The following is a 22432-nucleotide window of genomic DNA, read 5'->3' as shown; positions in this document are numbered from 1 at the left end:
AGAAAAACAATCCTAATAATGGATGAAATCCTAATTGCATGTGAACAAATCCATCTCGGTGAAAACTGGGCAAACTCAATCGGTTCATGAAGAGAAGAAGAAGGAAAGCGAGTAAGTGGACCTTGAGTTGGGACTGTTAGTTCCTCTTCACAGATTCTAAAACCTCTAAATCTGTCGAGCAGATGACTTCTGTAAAACGGCCTTATTATACTCCAACTTTGTAGCCATATATCAATAAGAACAAACAATCACACCCATAATTATTTAATCTAATCCAATCATAACGTTTATTTTGTTCAATAAACTGGGAAATAGTATACACGGTTAGTAACGGGACTTTCCCCAATTTATTTTAATTTTTTCTTTGCTGGGCTCACTATCCCAGATAGAACCGATCCAGCCATTAAAATGATGCCTGATTATGAACAATATGCAAAAATAATGAAACATCACTAGAACTCATCGCACTATACCGATGTTTTACGGTGATATTATTATGTATTCCCGGGCTCTTCTGGCTGTGTGATTAAAAGTTTTCGCGGCGGCTTTGAACTTTGACACAAGAACCAATGTCATGAATCTCATTCTAACGATTTTTGGAACAGGAACAGGAAATGCCCACTCTCGTCCGTTTTCTCAGTCGGCCCAGCCGACAGCAATTTTGCAGAGATTTACATCTCCCCCCCCCCACCCCTACGCCCCCGCCCTAATTTGAAGCCTGCTGTCGATGACCTCACTCAGCCACATGCTGAGCCAAACCATATCCTTGTATGACCTCTTGCTTCCCCGCCGCTCAAAAGATCAGAGGAGTGCTCGTCATGACACATTCCTCACAACTCCCGTATCACTGCACAGCCTGCAATTAGGTACTCCCCCCCCCCCCCCTTGTGTCAGACAGACACCTCCATTCATCCTCTGCATCGTCACTGACAGGTACTGTCCATTGTAGCGAATATGACCTAATTATACATGTTGTGCGTGTGTGGCATGGTCTAATCACAGAGCAACAATGGCTGGTGTTGTGCAGCTGCATTCAGGCACACACACCCACACACACACACCTTCTGTTTCTCTTGGCACCTGCAGCACCAGTTAACCGTAAGGAGGCGGAGCGGCCTAGTGCCAGTAAAGGGGCAGCCATTGTGTAATAAATAAAGGTGTGTGGAGGTTCTCACCAGCAATAAGTGTTTTCCGTGAGCGGGTCACAGACAGTAGAAGTACCGACTGGGAGGTGGTGTTGTTGCTGATACGGCACTTCACTGCTGCAGGGATGTACTGTTACAATGAATTATGTCTGACTGGAGCATTCCTTTTTGGATTTAATGTTTATTAACGTTTTTAGAAGTGTGAGGATACCAGTGGGGGAACTACTTCACCTTCACTTACGAGTAAAAGTAGAACAATGTACTTTGATTAGTGTCATTATTATTATTGATGCATTACTGTGAACTATTGGAAGGCATCAGGATCATAAATGAGATTCTATGTTCTGCATTTTAAATCTTAACTTGCTTCAGCTGTCAGGTAGTACAGACAACCAGTACAATATGGTACATTATACTACGATGTATTCCCTTTTGACATGCAGTGGAGTTGAATTATAGATTTAATACACACATTTATTAGTTAATTGCTGAGTAAGTTTCTGTTAATCTAAACTAATTATTAATAAACCAGTTCCCCCTTTAACACCAATTATTGGATTTTCTTTCATTGCGCAAAAGGCTTAAAAAAAATTATTTTTCCATGTTTGGAACATGATAGACTTTCTCAGTAATGCTACACTTTGTAAACAACAATATCACAAAGACACCAGATAATAAATAAGAGCACATGAAAAAAAGCTTTATTGTCACATCAAGCTTCAAACAAACACATTTAAAGCTTAGAATGTGTAAACTATCCAGCAATGCCAGTAGGAAGAACAAGAAGTGAACTCTGATATATAACTTACATAATTTATTAAATATCTTCATTTGGCAGGGTTTTACAAGGAAGCAGGAAAAATACAGAGGTGAGTGGAAGTGAGGTACAGCTCTCTATTTATTTGATTTAAACAGATTTAAAGCATCTACTTCTCAATGGAGTCTTTTGCAAGTACACATTCAGCTTTCACAAACACTACAATATAGAGCTACAGGTTACTGGGGGATGCACAGGAATGTAAAGTAGATCAAAGAAAGCAAAAAAGAAGAGGGGCCTGAACAACAAAAACAAAACAACAGAAGAAACCTGGGAAAGTTCTACTTCAACAACTAAACATTCACACTGGGAGAGAATTTGTCCACTGGGATGCGCTCTCTTCGTGTCAAGTGATGACTCTTAATACATTCCTTTAATGTAAACCAAGATATATATATGCACTCTCATTTCTCAGGTTAATACTTGACCGTTCCACTATTAATATTATTAATAGTAGGCATCACTTTGGGTTTGATTCTTTTAAAAAGAGTGGATTTTGTGATATATAATAATTTCTTGCATGTAAACAAATCATACGGGACGAACACCTTTAAGATTATACGACCATTTGGCAGCCTGCAGATCGAGCAGTAACAGACAGGGCATCTGCAGCGGGCCCGTAGCGTAACGCCAAGGCAGTGTGGACACGCATCAGTCATCACTGCAGCTCAATTAGTGGGAGCCAATACATAAAGAACGCTCAGCTGAAAAGGCCAAAGAAGACTCCGCCATGCAGGTCGAGCACCACCAACAACACCTAGTTTATAATAAGAGATGGTATATTACAGTGTTTCAAACTCGAGAGGGAAAGCCCTGATAATCAATGTGAGGACTTCGAGGCGTCACATCATCCTCGGGTCCTTCATTAAAGAAAATATTAAATAAATAAAAACCAGGAAGCTGTATTCCAACAATCTCTCCTTGAGGAGGGAGTTCAGTGCATGTACGTTAACCATCCGTCCACGCTCGGGGGCCAGGAGAGGGCTGAGGGCGGGGCTGGAAATGCCCAGCCAGGAGAAAGAAAAAGTGCATCTCAGCTAGTAGTGCTGTGCGTGTGGATGCATATGGGGGAGGCTGGTGAGTAACAAGACTGTGTGTGTGTGTGTGTGTGTGTGTTTGGAAGTTTTGGTACCCAAGTTCCTCATTCCAAGCTTGAGTTATACGCATATGCTGTTAGTTTGTGGTTTCGGAGGTGCAGACCAGAAGAGCGTCTTTAATTACTAAAAGATCCATTATCTGCGTCACTGGATCCTCCCTGGAGCCGGACCACAGATGACCGGGGGATCGTTCACCTTCTACTGACCGGAGGGGAGGAGAGTCACTTCGTCAGCTATGTTTGGCAACGTTAAGCCAATATCATGGCTTTTTTTCTTCTTTTTTTTCTTCAGAGCTATGAGCAGCATTTCATGTTTGACTAGACAAACTCTTACCTTCAAAAAAATACATACTTTTTGATTCCAGCCGTCACACTAAACATCAGTCTTTTTTTCTTTTTACTAAGTTTGACAACCAAGGAGATTGAGGCTCGGCAAGCAGCGTTACAGTTATTAGATACAACAGGAACACCAATATTGGCAAGAGGCAACTTCATCAAGTGCTAATTATCATTCAACCACTAAATGTATGGCCCATTTGATCATCGATGCACAATCACAGAGGACAATTTACTAAAGATATGGGTTTTGCAAATGTTAACAACGACGTGTCAATCTGTGTGTGTGGCAGCATTATCTGTCAAATGTGACAAGTCTTTTTTTCATTGAAATCTAATCTACCAAAGCAAACTAAATGACCGTCACTCTGAGTGGATCAATACAACAATGGAATACTACTTGAGGATGAGTGTTGTTTTATCAGAGGGAACCCAAGATACACCAAGGGTGTGGTGTGTGTGTGTGCGCTCAGTGTTGGTCACTTAACATGTGGAAACACCACAGAGGTGAGCTGTGGCTGTGATGACATCATCCGACCAGCTGCTATGGGGATTCCCTAACAAATAAACCTCACTGCACTTCTGTCTGGAACAGATGGGAAGTGCTTACTGTCTTTTGCGTCTCTTTTTAAAAAAAAAAGATGTGTGTAGCTCAAGCACAATGGCAGCGAGGTGTGAGGGCTTCAATTCAGACGTGAAGGTGGGCGGGAGAGACGGCTCATTAAATCAACACGAGTCCCGATAAATAATTAATCTGCAACAACAAAAACAGATGGCGGAAAGGGGAATAAAACACAAGCTTGGTCACTGCATGCAAATGCAAAACACACGCAGCCCACATTCATCGGAGTAAGATGGATTAGTTGATTTGTATGGCGCCCTCTAGGGGCCGTGGAGTTTGCAAAGCCCTGTTTGGAACCGAGGAGAGAGGGTGGAGGGGAAAGGACACGAGCACCTAGGCGTGCTCCAGGAGCCACTGGAAGAGGGGGATGCGGTGCGGTTCCCTGCCCGCCTGCAGTGCCTCGTCCCTGGCCTGGGGCTGGCTGTGCGCCTGGCCCTCCTCGCAGTAGCGCAGCAGCGTGTGCAGCAGCTCTCCCGCCCGCCACCTCTTCTCCCGAAGCCTTTGGACCACCGCCGGCAGCTGAAAGGTCAAAACGGTCATCGGGCACTTAAATAATCAAAAAGGAGGCCGCGTCAGCCTTATCAATTGTGATTTAGAATTATGAGCGTACGCCGCCAAGGAAGGAGATCTGGGTATTGAGTCATAAGGTCTCATAAAGCAGAGATGTGAAATAGTAGTAGAGCCAACTTGTCTGGATGCCAGGCGCAAAGCTCAGGAACAACATTTAAAGATTCCATAACAGAAATGTATGTAGAGAGGGCAGAGGCCCCTGTGGGCTCACCCAGGAACTGTCAGATTGGGATATTTAAGATATAAAGGGTATTTCTGAAGAGCAGCTTTCATGTTTATTATTTGTTTTCAATCTAAAGAACACTGTGCTTCATATTGTAACATTTCTGTCATGGAAATTAAATGTTTTATCATTTCCCCTTTTTACTTTTGTGAAACTGTATATTATGATTTGTGTCAAGTCTGACTGCAGTTGCCAGAAAGTAAATGGCAAAACGGTGGAGGAGCTCAACAAGTGAATGAAATCACGATTAAATTTAAACCACTGGAAAAACCACTGGACTATGATACATTACATAACTTGTTCTACTTAATCTTTGCATGAGCCGTTTGTCTCTACAGCAAAGATAGCTGGAGAGGAAACCAGGACACCACTACACAAGATTGCTAACCTTTAAAAGCAGTCAATCAACAATGACGTAAAGCGGTCTGACTCGCTGGAGCAAAGTGTTGATGTTTGATAACAACCACCACCGTGACGGTAGGTAGTGAACACGCCGCGGGGAAATAACCTGCTGGAGCTCTCTGTCGGGACACAGCTGGATCTGGGGGATGTCGGACATAGAGGCCGCCACCCACTGCAGCATGCTCCTGAGCTGGGGGTCGAGGGTCACTTGTTGGGGGCCGCGCCCAAACTCCCTGACATCAGAGTTCACCACGACCAGCGCGGCCCTGGGAGCCTGCACCCGAGTCTTGTCCACGCAGAGAGTCCCTGCAGCGCAGACACATGTGGTGAATTCAAGACAAACCAACGTTGCATTTCTTTCTACAGAGATTTTTGTTTTTTTTAGAGAATGGCTCACTGAAGCACTGATCAGACACATTAGTCTACTGTACATCGTGTGTTGTGCTCGTCTCCACGACACCTCAAAGACAGACGGATATACTACGTCTTATATGTAGCGGCCCTTTGCTCTCTTGGCGCCCTCATTAGAGCCTCCTCTGGTTTCTCTCACACACACACACACACACACACACACAGACACACAGACACACACACACCGTAGAATGACTGACTGGAGGAAAAGGAGTGGTTGAATGAGCATTAGTGTGTCTGAATACGGGGGTGGTAAAATCCCCGTCTACAACACACTCAGACAGGCAGACAGATGCGCACAGCCGGTCGGAACCAACTCCGACTGTTCTGAATCTCAGAGAGTGGAAAGAGCGAGACCTCAAATTAGGAAGGGGCGGGGGGGGCTGTCTTTTCCCTATATCCATCTGCTCTCCAAAAAGCTACGTTAAACGGTTCGATCTGCATTTTCAGGAGCGTCTTGTTCACAGCGGCTGTTATTGAATTAGAAAAGCCAGCATTTAACGCTGAGGTTGCATCCTTACCGCTGGATTCCTCTCTGACCTCAGTCTCCTTGTCCTCTGTATGGTCACTGTCGGATGGGAAATGTCACACAGGTTAGTGGGGGGGCTTGAGGGCTGCATGCAAGGAGGCGCAAACGACAACAAGCATGCGTGAGCTCACAGTCTTTGATACAAGCGCAGCACGGTGTCAGAACTTGTGTTGCAGTCAAAGTAATCCCTAATAAAGAGACGTCTTACACATGAGCCATAAATTCACGGTGTCGTTGACACAGCCCGCAGCTATACACATGCTTACTCTATTCTCTTTCCAGGAAGGCTTTTCTCTGTTTTTATGAATTGGATCATAAAGGAGGGGAAATGAAAACTAAGAGAGACATGGCAGCAACTACAAAGTCATGCAACATCATGCAAAAAAGGACACTAACAGAGTAATTTTAATAGTGTCTATCATATATGGCCATTAATGGCAGGGCCTGAAGAGTACAAACCCACCAGTGTATTTGCTGCAACTGGAAACTAATAGCAAATGTTTTGTTGGTTTAATCAAAGTTAAATAAAACCAGTCACGGTGACAAACTGGAGCTTTAACTAGCACAACCCCTTTTATACAGAACAATATTTTGTCTCGTTCTCAATATTTTCTTGTTATGTTTTTAATTTCCATGTTTAGTCATAAATAATGTGAGAAACCTGCCACCTAATGGCAGGCTCTGAACTGACCAACGGATCCTATATGACGTTCTCTTGTGATGGAGGCGTAGGCGGTACAGTACTGTATGTATTACATACTCTGTTACTATACTGGATGTTTTGTGCTGATTGACTTGTAGGTGCATTCAGATGTCTGTGGGAAGCTCTGACATCCGAGAACTGAATTACTTAATTAATTCACTGTTAATAAAAAATAAAGCCCTGAACACATCGTTGCTTAATAAGGTGCGTAATAATGTGTAATGCCGAGCCAACCGCTCCAAAAAGAATAGGGGGCAGCATTTCAACTCTACTACGGGGTGCTAACGAACAATTACAGTCATCAACTATTTAAAAAAGACTAGAATGTCATTTTTTATGTTATTTTCAAGATCTTACACATTGCACCTTTAAAAAGGCTAACCGTGGCAGCTCTTTGCATTGAAAAGATCAGTGGCGTCCTCTCAAATTTAAATGAAACTGTGGTTTCCTACAAAACACACGTTGATGAACATGTTGATTAAAAGTGCTACGCTGCTATGAGCCGAAACAAGCGGCCGCACGGGATGGAAGCAAAAACAATGGGATTTGTATAAATGTATAAATGGCTGGCAGTGCGGATTCATGTGTCAATGTTGCAGTAGCTCTCCAAGAATGTGTTATTATAATGAAATTGAACCTATGAGTGGGTTTGAACAGTTGAATAGCATTAATGTAAAGAGGGTACGGCCCCCGAAATATAATAGTGCTACAAATTATTCTGTTAAGCGACAACAAAGACGTGAAAGCAAAAGCGGAGCCGGCAAAGCTCAAGCAACACAATGCATGCGGACATTCCCATCAACAAGCAGATGTCATGTCAAGCCTATTTATGTTTACAGCTCTGTGGGGTCATGCAAGTGGCTGGTGGTTCATAGAATGAGACAAAGTATGAATCCCAATGCCATCGTACAATCTTCTAAATCATTTTCACATGATGAAGCAGTTCGCTGGTTCCAATTTTGTGGTGACATTTTTCACTGACTTACATTTGGCTTCACAGTAAATGCAATGACTCGGCATGTTCTTTGTCCCATTCTGGGTGAACCCCCGGCTCTTTTTAATTTTGTTAAAAGGTTGCTGACCAACCTGTCAGAGGGAGAGAACGACATGCGCTCCTCACACGCCTCCCCCTCTAGGCCCAGACTGCTCCAGCTACTGCTGTTCCCATTGCTGCTGGAGAGAGAAGGCAGGTAACGCACCACTGTAACACTGACGGGAAGGCAGCAGTTAGCATCCCGTTAGCTAGAAATGAGCACATCTATCACGTAGCTTTAACAGAAAACACACTCAGGTCAAATATCCTTTCAAATGACGGGTGCGGTTACATTCTCGTAATGGTGCAGATTCTTTCCCCTCAAACATCCCACTGAATCATCTGTAAAGCTGATCATCACATTCCTGTCCTCGCGTATTACGGTTAATCCTGTGGGTTCTTCCGGGACAACCAGCTGGCAACAGAAGCACAACAACATACACACTATCTGTAATTAGTCAATGATCATCAGCCTGCTGGCTGGAACCTGCATCCTGAGGCTGAAGGGAGGAACATTTCTGATACCTAAAAATACCTTCTGTTAATCTGCATTACCTCAGCAACGGCTTTCTCTCTGCGGTTTGAGTGAATGACACATGGTGGGTGAGTGTGTTCATTTAGTCAATCATCGTGCTCAGTGTCTCGATAAGTTCTTCAAGGTGTTTTTTCCACCGTTGAAGTTGAAGTTGGCCTTTGAAGAGTCTAATAAATTACACCTGGGGGACTTTGTTTCAGTAGAAATACTGCCTAAAGTGAAACATTCACTTGGCCTTGGTGGCAAAAATAACTAGATGCTCGCACATTGTGTTCTTTGGGAAAGAATCTCAAATGTTGTCAGTTTTGCTTCCATAGAGATATCAACCGTTCCCAGAAATAGCAACAGCCTGACAGGGCTGGAGACCTGTATGATATCATGTGCCTCACTCTGTCCCACACACAACTCCTCCTTGGTTGCTTATCCCTGTGGTGTATTTCACAAACATTCTGAGGACAACTTGGCGGCAGAGACCGCGACATTAAATGTCAAACAACATATCTGTTAGAGCTCACATAAAATGCAACAACTGCACAAATTAGAGAGAATTGCGTTTTGGCAGTGCAGCCTAAATGAGGTTCGCTAACAATACACTGTGCCCTGTGCTGACCTTGGCAAGCCTCCCATCTAGACGCAACCACAGGAGACTCCTGTCGTCCAACTCCAGCAAGAATAGAGCGTTTCTGTCCTGCTCTGGGTCCGAGGAGATGAACAGCACAGCGCGACTAAAGTGATCACTTTTTTTAAAAATATTAAGCCCACGTCAGCATTTCCCCCAAATAATTCAACTGTACCAAAGTCTTCAAATTAAAATGGTATATTTTCCCATATAACCTACATTTTATTATCTTACGGTATCTTATTGAAAACCTGGATTATAGAGCCTTTGATTTGATTGTTCACATTAAATACATAACCAAATGAAGAGACACAGGAGTGGCTGAGACATTGGCATTTGCCACCATGTTGGAAAAAGCTAATTTATCGGTACTCACCTGTCAAATCACATTGTGGATGGTCTTATTGTCACCAATAAAAGTGCAAGAGGGAAAGACTGTGAGAGCTAAAATGAATCAAGAATCAAATTCTCCTGTCATCTAATTTCGAGTATGTTTTTAAAAAAAACACACACACAGTCAGCACATATGCCATTACTAGTGGATAGCCATTTCATAAATAAAAAATGACATGCTTTTAACATTATGGTATGCATTCAAATAAGTTACTGTTACTGCAATAGTAAAACCAGAAGTGTAATAAAAGACTTATTACAGCATTTGCCAGACTCATACAGACACACACACATATATAATATATATACTGTATATGTATATATATATATATATATATATATATATATATATATATATATATATATATATATATATATATATATATATATATACATGCACACACATCTTTATCAGATACATGGTTTAGTGTCTGGTAATCTGCAAAGTGTATTCATTATCTATTACTCCAGTGGAATATTGACAAAAGATAACAGCAGCGTGCTCTACAGTCAACCGGATATTTGGTATGCTATGTATAAGAAGGCCAGTGCTTGTTTACCTGTCACTGAGGTGCAGGAAGCTGCTGTTGTCGTCTGGGTGCTCATCCTCAAAGCTCAGGTTGGACCAGCTGCCCAGACTGTCATCTCCAACACTCAGCTGCTGGGACACAGAGGACTCTGTGGCTTCCCTCCCTGGGAAGCTAGATGCACAGACAGATGAAAGGAAACAAAAAGCAGAAGGGCTTCAAAAAATTATGTTAAGTGTATTAAAATGACAGGTTAGAAGTAAATCCGAAGTCATAACAGCTTTAAAGCACCATCTTTTAAAAATGTTTTTCATTCATCAATCATTAGAAAGGCATTTAAACCAAGTTGCATACATGCTACAATAAAGTGTGCATGAAATATGACCGTTTGAACAGACAAAAGCAACTACTAATGTGAATCTTGATGTGGTTACCTGATGTTGCCGGTCTGGCAGACATTGGACAGGGCTGACGTCATGATTTCAGCAGTTAGGCTCTCGGCGTAGCTGGTTCCATCATGGCCGATGCCGCTGTCAGCATTAAGGCTGGTGTTGCTCAACTCTCTTTTAGCGGTGTCCATTGCCGTGGACACCATCTCCTGTGCGAACACTACCCTGTGGTCCAGGTCAATGTGGATCTTAGGAATCTCCAGGCTAGACAGCCGCTCAGCCCTTGTCTGACCTTCTGACCCCCTTTTGCTCCTCTGAAATACGGGCTGGTGGTGGTGCCTGCTGTGTTTGGTGCAGTACGGGCACTCCTGGACCTGACAATAACGGCATGTCCTCTCCACCATTGCGTGGCCCAGTGTTGGCCCCTCAGACAACCTCTGGGTGTGAGAGTTTCGGTCCTGGCCTTGGGTCCTCTGGTGCTCCCGGGATGAATGGCTGACTGAAGCAAGGCTCATCTTTAGAGTGTCGTCAACTATTTTCCTGGCATAATGCTCGATGACCTGCATCACCTGACTCCTGTAGCCTCCATCATACAGGCTTCCTGTACTGTGGTAATGCCTGCTCTTACCCTCCTTGGACAACAGGGGGCAAGAGAAGGAGTTCCTGATGAGATTCTCTGCCATGTCTTCCAGTTTGGATTTCTTGTACAGAGAGGAGTCAGTGAGAGACTTGGGCAGTCGTGCAGAGGAAAGTTGCAGCTTGCGTGTCACGTCACAGGTGATGTTGTAGGCTAAAGACTCTGCAAAGTTGACCAGATCCACGTACTCCCTCTGATTCTGCTCTTCAGAGTCTGTGCAACTACACTGAGCGTCCTTGCCTGAGGCACACACCACTGACTCTGCTCTTTCCTTGGGTGAGGATGCTTCACAACCAGAGGCTTTCCATTCATCTGGCAGCGACTTGGACGAGTGAAGGCGGGTGCTGGAGGATCTCTGCTTGATCTTGCGACTGGCATGAGCCAAGCCCAGTTTTATGGAGCGGTAGGCCAAACGGCTCGCATACTGGTCCAGGACCAACTCCCGACTGCCTCCCTCCTTTTTCAGCACCCTGATGAGGTAGCCAGCATACTCATCTGTCACACTCTCACAGCTAGGATACTCAGAAGACAGGCCAGAGCTGGAGATGGTGCTTGAGGTGGAGGTGGGAGACCGGAAGACGGAAGCTATCAGGTCGTTAGACCATTGCTCAGCCAGCCTCCCTACCCTCCAGTCTCTGTTCTGGTCTGTACTGGGTTGAGACTGGTGTTGGTGGTGGTGATAGAAACATTCAGAACTAGATCTGTCAAAGCTTCTTCTTCTGAGATCTCTGTGATATGGACACTGCTGTGCAGAGCTCACCATCCTCTTCACATCATTGATGACCTCTCCCGCCACCTCCCCGGCATAGACCCACAAGGTGTTCAGGGTCTGTTCTGAGAACTGAGCCACGCTGTCTCTCCTCTCACCGCCCTTGCTCACCTCTCCCTCCTCCTCTGCCCCTCCCAGGGTGTCCATCTCTGTTGCCATGGAGACAATGTGGCAAGCCAACCGCTCAGCATAGTGGAGAGCTTCCTTGTTGGACATTCTGCGAGCGGACATCTGGTTCAGTTCATGCCGGCCACCCCCTGACTCAAAACATCTGTTAGTGCCACCAACACGCCCCTCTTCTGCCAACTCTTCCTCCTCTTCCTCCTCATTGCCATCTGCCTCCTCAGAGAGAGACCTCATCAGTTTGAGCATAAACTCAGCCTTGTCTGCCTCAGGGGTTGCGTCTTTTGGCCCTGGGCCCGGCTCAGGCTGATAGTGAGGAGTTGGTGGGGGGGTAGCAGGGGAAAATTCCTTCGCCAGCTTGCTTTTCAGCTTCTTGGAGAACCGTTTTATCTGCTTCTCCTTGGACATCTCACTGGGCTGCTGAGGGGTAGAAGGGGGAGTGCCAGGAGTCCCACCAGATTTTTGCCCAGAGCTTGGAGCCGAGTCATTCCCTGGAACAGATATCCTCCTTTGTCCAGCCACCTCGGTACCCGGCACATCAAGAGTATCCATCATCACAGGATGCATTTCAGCCACACCTCTGGTCCTGGGGTCTACCTCACAACTGGGTCTCCCCTGGCTTTGAGAGCCTGCCTGAAAAGAGATGTGAGGAATGCTATGGTCTCTTGCTGCGTCAACAGGCCCGCCCGTCCTAACAAAGTCAGAATCACTACAGTCATATCTGAAGCCAGCTGCCTGCTTTGAAGGGGAATCTGGAGCCTCATAATGACCCATTTCTTGCTGAGAAGAAGAGTCCCTTCTGCTTCTGATTGTCTTTGTAAAGAAATCAGCACAGTCACCAAAACTCTTCTTCATCTTAGATGCAGTCATTAGCTCACAAGCCTCCGTTACTATCATGTCCACCATGTTGCCAGAGAAGTTTTGGAATGGAGACTTTCCTTGGGAGGGGTCTTCTCCTGGGGTAGGGGTCTGCGTTCCATGACTGTAAAGGTAAGTTTGGGTAGACGTGGTGGTGTCGGAGGAAGAGACAGTTACTTTTTGGGGGCTGGCCTGTGGGATATCTGACAAGCTAGACACAGACGGACAGGTCTCCTCAGAATCCTGGAGGTGGGAGAGGGCTTGGCCTGCTTGGGGCACAGGAATACAGCTGGCCATGCCTGATACTGTAAACAGGGCTTTCTTTACCGTGCAGGTAGCATCCTCTTCTGAAGGCCTAGGAACCGCTGCAGCTGAGCTGGCACTTAAAACCTGCTGGTTAGCAAAGGTACTGCAGGTTTCAGCACCACTGTTCTCTGCACTGACATAACAGATGTTGTCCAGAGACACACTAATAGCCGCTTGGCTAGTGAAGGCAACATCAGCCTGAGACAGCTCTATGAAGGCCTCTTGGATAACAGACTCAGACAAGTCTGAAGCATAGGAGGAAACCACCTCCTCCTCTTCCTCTTCCTCCTCTTGCCCGCGGCCAAAGGACCAATCACTCTGGGTGAGAGGGGTTGAGGGGTGGGAGAACTGACACACTTCCATAATACCTTCAAACACTAGCTCTTCAGCCAGATCAGTAGCAAAACGTGTCACAGTGTTGTGGAAAATCTGCTTTTTCACTGTCAGGAACTCCTTCAGCGCCCCAGACACAGCCTCTCCGACCAGGAAGCCAGCTAATCCATTGATTGCTCGTTCTTTTAACACGTAGGCATGGCGCATGCCAATCTCATGGAAGGCCATTTGAAACACCGAGGAGGTGAGCCTGGCAGCTAGGTGACACAAGGTGGTGGTACAGGAGGATACACCTTTTTGGAGGTCTCGCAAGGCGCTGCCCAAGCTCATCTCCACCAGGTCAGTGGCAAACCTCTGAATGCCATCCTTCAGAGACTGGGACTTCTTCTGCAGAGTGGCCACTGTTACAGTCTCTTGTATTTCTGAGAGCTTCATCAGGTAGCCCGATGGGTTCTGAAACTCTTTGTGGCAGACGCAGCTGAGATTCTTGTTGTCACTGATGTCAACAGCAGACTGGTAGCCACACACAGATCCCAGAATTTCTTTGGAGAGACTGCTCGCAAAGTCTGAGTAGGTCTTATACAGAGAGCAGAGATCCTGGGGTTTACGTAGCTCTGAGCTATCCCGTCCATCCTCATCTGCCTTCCAGAAGTATTCCAGCGGGATACTCGAGTCCACCAGGGGGCTGAAGGCTGAAGAGCTGACGGGACTAAAGAGTGGGCCACCGTTCTCATCAGAGGAGGTTTGCACTGGTCGAGGGGAGTCAGGCACCTCAGAGTGAAGTGAGTAGGGAGAGCCTGGCTTCAGAGGTGTGGGTTTTTTCACATTGGCTGGGAGAGTGGGATGGTCAAAGCGGTGAGGATTCATTCCTTTGGTTGAGCAGCCCCTAGAAACATATTTGAATGCTGACCAACTGGTCTGCTTCTGCATGGTTGGGGCACTGATGGCGTCCAGAGGCAGCGCAAGAGTGCAGTTGTCTGAGCTCAGCTCCTCCAGGTCATCAAACTGGTCAAAGCTGTCAAAGAATTCACTGACTTCGGAGTCTGAGTCTTCAACTCGTTCTCTGGGCCCCCCTGGAACCTGGGGGATGTTCAGCTTGGCCAGCAGACTCTTCTGGTAGCCCACCTCATCTAGGAAAATAATCGGGCTGGGGCTGGAGCAGTCCGAATCTTCTGATTCACTGACATTAATCGAAGGCGAGGGGAGACGAGCTCCTAGACTGCAGTAAGTCCATTGAGATTCTATGCCTGATGACTTCTGCACTGTGACAGACACATCCGGACCAGATGCGGGTTTGCCTATATTCTTCTTTGAAGATGAGCTTATGATAATGCGTGCGCCTGCTAATTCCTTTTTTCTTTTGTGGGCTGGGACGGTCTGTGATGCCACATCACGCTTCTTAAAAGGGCGATAGGAAACTGCAGCTGTGTAGTAGATAAATAAATCAAACCAGAGAAAAAGTTAACCACAAAAGAAAGCTAATGCTCATCCATTGTGCGTTTATATATTATATAAAAAGGTATAAAGTGCATCCCAATGAGACAAAACTAGCCATCTAGCACTGAACTGATACAATATTACATTTTTAAAACAATATCATGTATGTATTATGGTGGTATAAAAAACAGCCGGTTTAAAATGTGCATCTCCATTTTGAATTTTGCAGAAGTATCTACATTCAGTTGATGGCTAACAAGATATTCTACATAGGAGACCTGACACCAAGCATTAGATGTTTAACCTACAGGGATTGTCTCCTGTGTCATCCTCCTCCAGATGCTCGAGGGCTGTGACAAAGTCATCCTCGATTGATGAGACCGACTGGTTGGTGTCGTCCTCCTCTGGCTGACTGGTCTCAGCTGTGCCCCTCTGCAGAGCCTGGAGCTCCAAAGCATAGCGTACGCCTGCCATGTAACACCCGAGCAAGCCCACCAGAGATGCTACACTGGCTTGGGGGTAGACACTAGTGCTGGGATTATGCCTCAGCACACACACGGTCTTTAACCAACACTAAAGGCGGAGGAAAACAGCACAGTAAGAGATAAAGAGGGACAGATTAAAGAAAGAAGGACAAGGGAGAGAGAAATACGGAAAGTTAAGCCTGGTGATTTAAATCAAATCAACTTTCATTGTCACACATGTAGACAGCACAGCACACACACACATGGAAATTAAGCCCCTGCATTTAACTCATCCTAGTATGAGCTACTACTATACAACGTCCGTGGAGCAGCAGTGCCCAGGAGGCAAAATGACACCTTTAATCAGATGATTTAAAGAAAAATGACATCATTTGTAACCAACAGGCACACGGTCTATAAACTGTCAAAGTGAGCATGTCCTGCAATCGGCAGCAGCAGCTGATAATGTGGGCAAATTAAACTGACATGAAGGGACAGACAAGGCCATAAATATGGGGAAACCGTTTCATCAGCAAATGCACGAATTTTAGGCAGATAGAACAGAAATGCCACAACTAAAAAGTGATTCAGTTGTACCGATGAGCATTAAAAGTCAAATTTGTATGTAAAAAACATAATAAACATCTGCAAAGGTATCTGTCATTTATGTATTCAAATGTGCATGTTTCTAGTGTAAATAAACGTTTTATTCCCGAAATAAACTGGCGTTATCTTGCTTTAGGTTTAGGGTAAGGCTAATTTTTTAAGATAAATTATTAAAACAAAACCCAAATTCTAGTATTCTCCCAAGAATTGATCTTGAGCCACTGGTGCTTTAAAAGAAAGAGAAAAGAAAATAACTTGTCGTTCGGATAGACAAGTACAGTAGCTCATTCTTACTTCCTCTTCATCTCTCCTCTCACTTCCATGCCTTCCCGCTCACTTCCCCTTTACTCAACATGCTGACTGGGCACATTCCTTCCCGACACGAAAGATCTGCCACCTACCTGCAGCCCAGCGTCCTTGTGCTCTGCCAGCCTGCGGGAGTCTTTGAGCAGCAGAACCTCATCATTTTTTAAGGTGTGAACGTGGAGGGACCTCAGAAGCTCACACAGCCCTGCTGGCATAGAAAACAGAGCCTGGGGAGGAAGAAGAAGACCCAAAATACCCAAATGGCCATCAATACAGTACCACATCAGAATTGTATTTCAAGCAGGACTTTCCTTCAGTGTTTTCTCATCACTCATAATTAATTATAAAAACGTACCCGTTGGGTGACATCGTCCCCTTCACATTGGCCAGGCAGACACACAAAATGAATCTGAAAGAGCACAGTTAATGGTCAGTGTTCCTGCGCCTCGTGTTTGACTTTGGCTGTGCTTTGCATATGTCTGTGCTGCTGTTTGTGTGACAAACCTCCGTCAGCCTCGTGACGTCTCTGGATGGCAGCTCTAGGCCAACGCTGCAGAGCTCCTTCTTATTCCTGAAGAGGCTCTTCACACACTGCGGCCCACCGTCACGCACAGTCTGCAAAAACATGCAGCGTTAATAATAAGCCCAAGTATATGGTGTCCCGACAGAAACAATGAAAAATCAATGTAATGTTTCCATCACTGCAGGATGCACAAAGGAGGGCAGTACTTCTTCTTTTATGCCTTCTTTGTGCTTTGGACTACGGTACTTAAATATAAGATCCTGGCTAATCAGATTATACTCAAATTGACATTCAAATCACTTTAAGATCCTGTTGGCCTATCATTTACACATCTCACAACTACAGAGCACAAGCAAACAAAGAAAGGACTGTACTGCGTTATCGCATTTAAATCAAACTGGACAAACAATTATGACAAGATCTTTTGCATTTTAACATAACATCAACATTACAAGTCAGTGTGTTTCAATTTGTCCGGTTTCCATATATCAGGTGCAAAAAAAATAAAAAGCCTATGTCAGATGTCATGGCAGCCATGGAAATATAGCTTGATATCCCCCTTTCAACACATATAGTGCACAACAGAGTTTCAGAATATAAAACGCAGTGCCCCAGCAGACCGACCTCTTTCCGGACTGAGGCCCTGGACCTGATAGGGACTCCTCTAATACGTGCACAGGCATCCATGGCAACAGAGCTGCACGTGGCTGGCTAGAGTGGCCGCTCACCTGTAAGGAAAAATGCGCCAGGGGAGAAAGGGAATTAGAATCAGCAAATCCTCAACGAGCAAAAGAAAACATGAATGTTGAACATGAGATCTCGATCGCAGTTGCGTGATCCTCAGTCGTCGCACCCTCGCGACAATGAATCACATGACAAGGCAATGACAAGTTCTGGGCTGTGAGTGGACAAAGATACATCGCACAGTGTCTCCATCTACTGTTGCACACCGACATGCCAAAACCGGAAGCACGTTGCGACAAAGTCACTGGTTTACATGCAACACAGAGCTACGTCACCGCATCTGTGCCATTCACTAATTCACTGAACCAACAGTTATCAATGGGATCAAGCCTGTGAGAGAGATGATGAAACATTTCACCACAGGAGGCAATACAGTTGACCTTGTGGTTTGTCCTCAAATTGTTGGGGAGATTATACAGCCAACCGTGTAGACCGCATTGTCTTCAAACCTGTGTGAAAATAACCTGACTAAAGCTCTTCAAAGTAGGCCTTGAATTGTCCTGGTAGTGAGGATGAGCCATAATAGGCCTTGCTTCTTTGATTTTCTTTAAAACAGTCAGGCCTGCGTCAAAGATCAAACAGCAAGGCAAGAGAACAGGGGTGTGTGCTCTGACTGAGGGGGGGAAACACACTCGGTAAGCAGCATGATAGAGCGGGTAAAGGAGGCAAAATATTGACAGTGTACAAGAAGCAAAAGTTTCCCAAGAAATCCAAGCCTCTCCTTTGAGGTACGGTCCAAAGCAGCCAGAGGAGTCTAGACACAGGCAGGCGGTCCCATTGATCAGCCCATCCTGCATCCTGAGAAATAGAGGGGTAGAACACATGCCCTTGGCTTCCTCTGGTCATCCAGGACCTCCTAGCTTCTCATGGGTGCTTTAGTGGGCTGTATAAAAACAACAAGACTAGCTGCTGCTGCCTAACCTCAACTATGTAGTGCATCCCAATTCGCTCACAAGGCAAGCAGGCACAATGGTGTCCATTATGGCTGTGGCTATCTGGAACAGAGATGAACAATATAAAGTAGTTTGCAAATCTGCTTCTTTTTTTTGTTTTTGTCCGGGATGTTTCATGTTTTAGTAATTAGTAGTACGCTATTTGAGAATCAATGCAGTTGGCCTCCATCTCCACTTTGTGCGACTGATGTGGTCACATAATCCCACATGTATTTGGTATTAGTCACATCATGGAAAAACTGCAATTAAATGTAACTCAGTTTCGGCTTAAACTAATCCTCGAGGGCTGATTCATAAAACTAATTATGATCGTTTGCACAAAAGATGTAATGAAGCTGAGCAGATCCTGCCAAAGGACTCAAACGGGTGTTTGTGATCATCTTAGAAGGGCGACGGCAAAACAACCTGTCAAGGCCAGAAACTGTGTAGTCTAAAATCTTGTTTGGTTTTCGGAGCTGAAGTGGGCCAACTTTTGTGTGTGGGTGGCCGGAAGGATAGATAAACAGAAACTGAGAGCACAGCCTGGAGGACATGAGAAAGACTCACTCTGAACCCGAATTCATAACTTTTTTTTCCGATACGCAAACTAGTCCTTTGTTTGGTTGACTATCAGAGAGACAGGAATGTGGCGTTGGTTGCGTTGAGACAAATGTTGGAGCTGGAGATGCTCCAGAGTAGAGTTGCAACTATTTTGAATGATGATTCATTGCAATCTTTAAAAGAAAATGCAAGATACAAGACTGGAGAGAGAGAAAGAGACTTTGTCCTCTGCTCATGTCGACATTACTCCACCATATATTTACACAGCACGTAGTTGTTTACTGTTCTATTAATGCTCTGCATGTTAATAAAAGCAAAAATGCCACACATTCCCTTGTTCCAGTTTCTAATTGGTCCGTCTAATTACATTAATTGCATTCCATCGAAATCATGTCTTGGCGTGTCATTGGAGCAACAGCACAGCAGATGTTACTAATAACATTAACGCTGGCTCTGTTCGATTCAGGTGTCCCGGTAAGCCACGTCGGTGAGACGGTGGACTAGCGCGGACAACACCAGGACCCTAAAACTTTGACAGCGAAATGGAATTAACTGTCCATTTATTTGTATTATTTAAAACACAGCTTTTTCTACACGCCATGTCAAATGTATTCCTGAAAAAATAAATATTTTATATATATATATATATATATATATATATATATATATATATTCACTATCATTAGACTTTGGGCTGTCATTAGGCTTTCACTATCATGTTATATATATATATATATATATATATATATATATATATATATATATATATATATATATATATATATATATTCACTATCATTAAGCTTTGGGCTGTCTTTTGTTATGTGTTATAGTTTGCATTACTTTTCCATAGAGAATTCTAGAACAACTGCTAAGACACAATTGTCAACAGCAAAATGCTCATTCTATTTCCGGGTGGTCTTCTCCTTTAAGTGTCACCTCTTTGCGGCGGTCCCTCCGACACCGCTGCTGCAAACTGGCTTCCTTCCCTTTAAAAAGGAGGGCTGGACAACACCAGCCATCCCCTGAACTGAACATTGCGTGCAACTTAACTAAGCTAGCTACTTTGAGATTGGGAACTTCTTCGTCGTTCGTGGCGTCACACAACGCGACTTGTTGACGTCGACGACCTGCTGCATTCAGCACCTCTAACGTAAAGCGTAAACACGCCCATTTACGTTACCGAACCCCTTAATAATTGTTTTTAAAAAGGCATCTTAAAACCAGGGCTGGTTATCCTCCGGAGCAGCGGGCCACAGAGGAGCCCGCACACAGTGGGTGCTGATGTTGACTCACGACCACTCGGGCTCTGTGCTACCAAAACACACAAACACACACACACGCGCGCGCACAACGGTTAACTCTCCGGAACAGCAGTTATGTCACAGTAATTTTATTTTGTATCGATCAACCGCCGTCAAATCACCCAGCTTGCCCAGTTGACAGTATGTCAATCATCCGGGGCGAGCAGCAGCTGAACCAGGCCGCGGTCGGCTTGGGCTGTGACGTCACCCTATTTTTTTTTTTTATCGCTAGCTAACACTCGCCCCCAACGCCAACGATAACGTTAAAGTAGATTCAAATACCTAACCGGCGGAAAAATCTGTGGTCTTTTGTTTTCTGTATGTTCCAAACATGGCTGTGTGTCGTTATGAAGTCATGTTCGCCTCACCGCTCAGTGTCGGACTCCGGCGGCGGTGACGGTAGCCGATGTGTCTCGATGCGCGATAGGCGAACGATTCGTCCGTTTCGAACTCTTCGGCCACCTTGGTTCCCAAATAATTTGACCGCCATGGTTATTACGGTTTTACAACAAAGGGTGATGGATCCATGGTTGTTAAGACTAATTAATGCTATATCAATCGAATTGACCAGAAAATTGCTTGATGCAAATTGCTTAATGCATAAACAACTGGAAACAGGACAGCGGCATAATCTATTTTCAGCGTTTGACCGGGTAAATAGACTCTTTAAATCCTTCACAAGGGCCAAGCCTTCCCTTGAAAGTAGATATATAGACTTTACCTTGTTGCGATTCAATTTCACCGGTTCTCATAAATGATTCTTATTCCTCATTTCCTGTGCAGCACCACTCTTCCCATGAAAACAAGAGTGACGAGGCATCATCAATCGCACGCCGAGAACACGATGCGTGTCGCACTCTGTCACTGACGAACACAGAACAATCAAACTGCGGGGTGTTTCGAATGATTTATGGCTTATGTATACCTTTATGTTTTGAAGAATGTAATTGTATACAAAATATATAAACACACAAACTAATACAGCAGTAATGCTTCATTTATCAAAATCTTGCGTTTGAAATATATTTTAATGCCACACCTGATGCATTCACAGTACAGTGTACATATATGTGTATACATTCCATAGCACCCTTTATGGAGCTACTTGAAACTATTCAATAGCACTCGCCAGATACACAAATTACTGCTTTTAATTATTACATTTTCATTATTTATCACTTAAAATGTATGCTCTTGTTACATGTATTAGTGATTCATTGCAAACTGTCCATGTATCTAGTACTGTCGTGTGAATCAGTTACGTGGTCCACTGTTTAGTCCCTAAGATAACATATTTCTTGAAATTGACAAACAAAAAACAATCAACTAGTATCTAAAATGTGCATGAGGAAATTAAAGCTCTTTGAGTGTGGTGACTGGAAAATAAACAACGCTAAATTCCCATTTTAAAGAACAGGGAAGTTTCCAACAATATTGCCAAGCAGCATTTTATCAATTGACCGTTTAATGGGTTGTTCCATCATTTGATTCACCACATTTTTAAATCATGTTAATTGAACCGCAGATATATAAACAATAAAGCCTTCTCAGGTGGCTTTTAAGTTATTGACATCTCGACCATTTGGTATCATCAAAACAGTGTGGGCAGATAAAAAGGGATAATGTTATATCATACAGGAACTAAGAAATGCAATAAAAAATATCTTAAACTTAACTTAAGGCTGATGTCTGAATGCTAAAATTCCCATATGCTTTCATTTCCTTACAATCACAGATGTTTCTCAGTTCATTTGTTTTTATATAGATTGACTGTCTTAATACATCTCAGAATAAAGTATGAGCAAAACGTACTCTTCCTGGAAACTTGTTATTATTGAGGGCAAATCAACAGTCACAACATATGGAAATAAGAAATGAGTATGTGTTTCACAATTGGGGTTTTTGCTTCTAGGTGGAACATTTTTGAGGTTTTAACCATTTGTGAAACAGTCGTGGAAGGGATTGGACAGTGAAATAAGAAAATGTTGCCAGAGATGACAAGAGAAAAAAACCTTTTAGCTACTGAAAACATTACTGGTTTAAAAAAGAAAAAGAAAAGGATATTGACTGTGAGAGAAGAATAAAAGCGAAGGAGAGGATGTGGCGAGAAATGCTCAAGGGTGTGGGTGATCCAACAGAAATTCAAATGTCACAGATGGCCCACAGTCTTAAGTAACAA

The 22432-nt window shown here is 44.2% G+C and overlaps 1 protein-coding gene across 8 annotated transcripts; it reads right to left on the bottom strand.

Annotated features, from left to right (window-relative positions):
• Positions 1-1824: 1824 nt before the first annotated feature.
• On the bottom strand, positions 1825-21097 carry akap11 (A kinase (PRKA) anchor protein 11). 8 transcript variants are annotated; one of them, XM_034560809.1, is made up of 12 exons: positions 20975-21097; positions 17337-17440; positions 16694-16804; positions 16545-16598; positions 16285-16416; positions 15122-15386; positions 10396-14800; positions 9995-10135; positions 7941-8063; positions 6144-6190; positions 5318-5517; positions 1825-4535 (listed from the first exon to the last, which is right to left on the bottom strand). In XM_034560809.1, exons 2-12 carry the CDS (start codon positions 17397-17399, stop codon positions 4350-4352), a joined length of 5727 nt encoding a protein of 1908 aa, XP_034416700.1. In that variant the 5' UTR covers positions 17400-17440; positions 20975-21097; the 3' UTR covers positions 1825-4349. The 8 variants fall into 8 exon arrangements, with proteins under 8 accessions (XP_034416700.1, XP_034416705.1, XP_034416701.1 ...); XM_034560814.1 differs by having other exon boundaries at positions 7941-8024; XM_034560810.1 differs by lacking the exon at positions 20975-21097 and adding an exon at positions 20622-20712.
• Positions 21098-22432: the final 1335 nt, after the last annotated feature.

This window comes from Cyclopterus lumpus, chromosome 21, assembly GCF_009769545.1.
Source record: "Cyclopterus lumpus isolate fCycLum1 chromosome 21, fCycLum1.pri, whole genome shotgun sequence".
Lineage (NCBI taxonomy): Eukaryota > Metazoa > Chordata > Actinopteri > Perciformes > Cyclopteridae > Cyclopterus > Cyclopterus lumpus.
This window is presented reverse-complemented; position numbering and strand designations above follow the sequence as displayed.

Excerpts from the sequence above, each read along its gene's own strand:
- akap11 (XM_034560809.1), bottom strand. The coding sequence starts at position 17,399 with ATGGATGCCTGTGCACGTATTAGAGGAGTCCCTATCAGGTCCAGGGCC. Across the intron at positions 16,805-17,336 it reads GGGCCTCAGTCCGGAAAGAG|ACTGTGCGTGACGGTGGGCC; the intron begins GTCGGTCTGCTG and ends ATGTTTTTGCAG. Across the intron at positions 14,801-15,121 it reads TGACACAGGAGACAATCCCT|CTGCAGTTTCCTATCGCCCT; the intron begins GTAGGTTAAACA and ends TCTACTACACAG.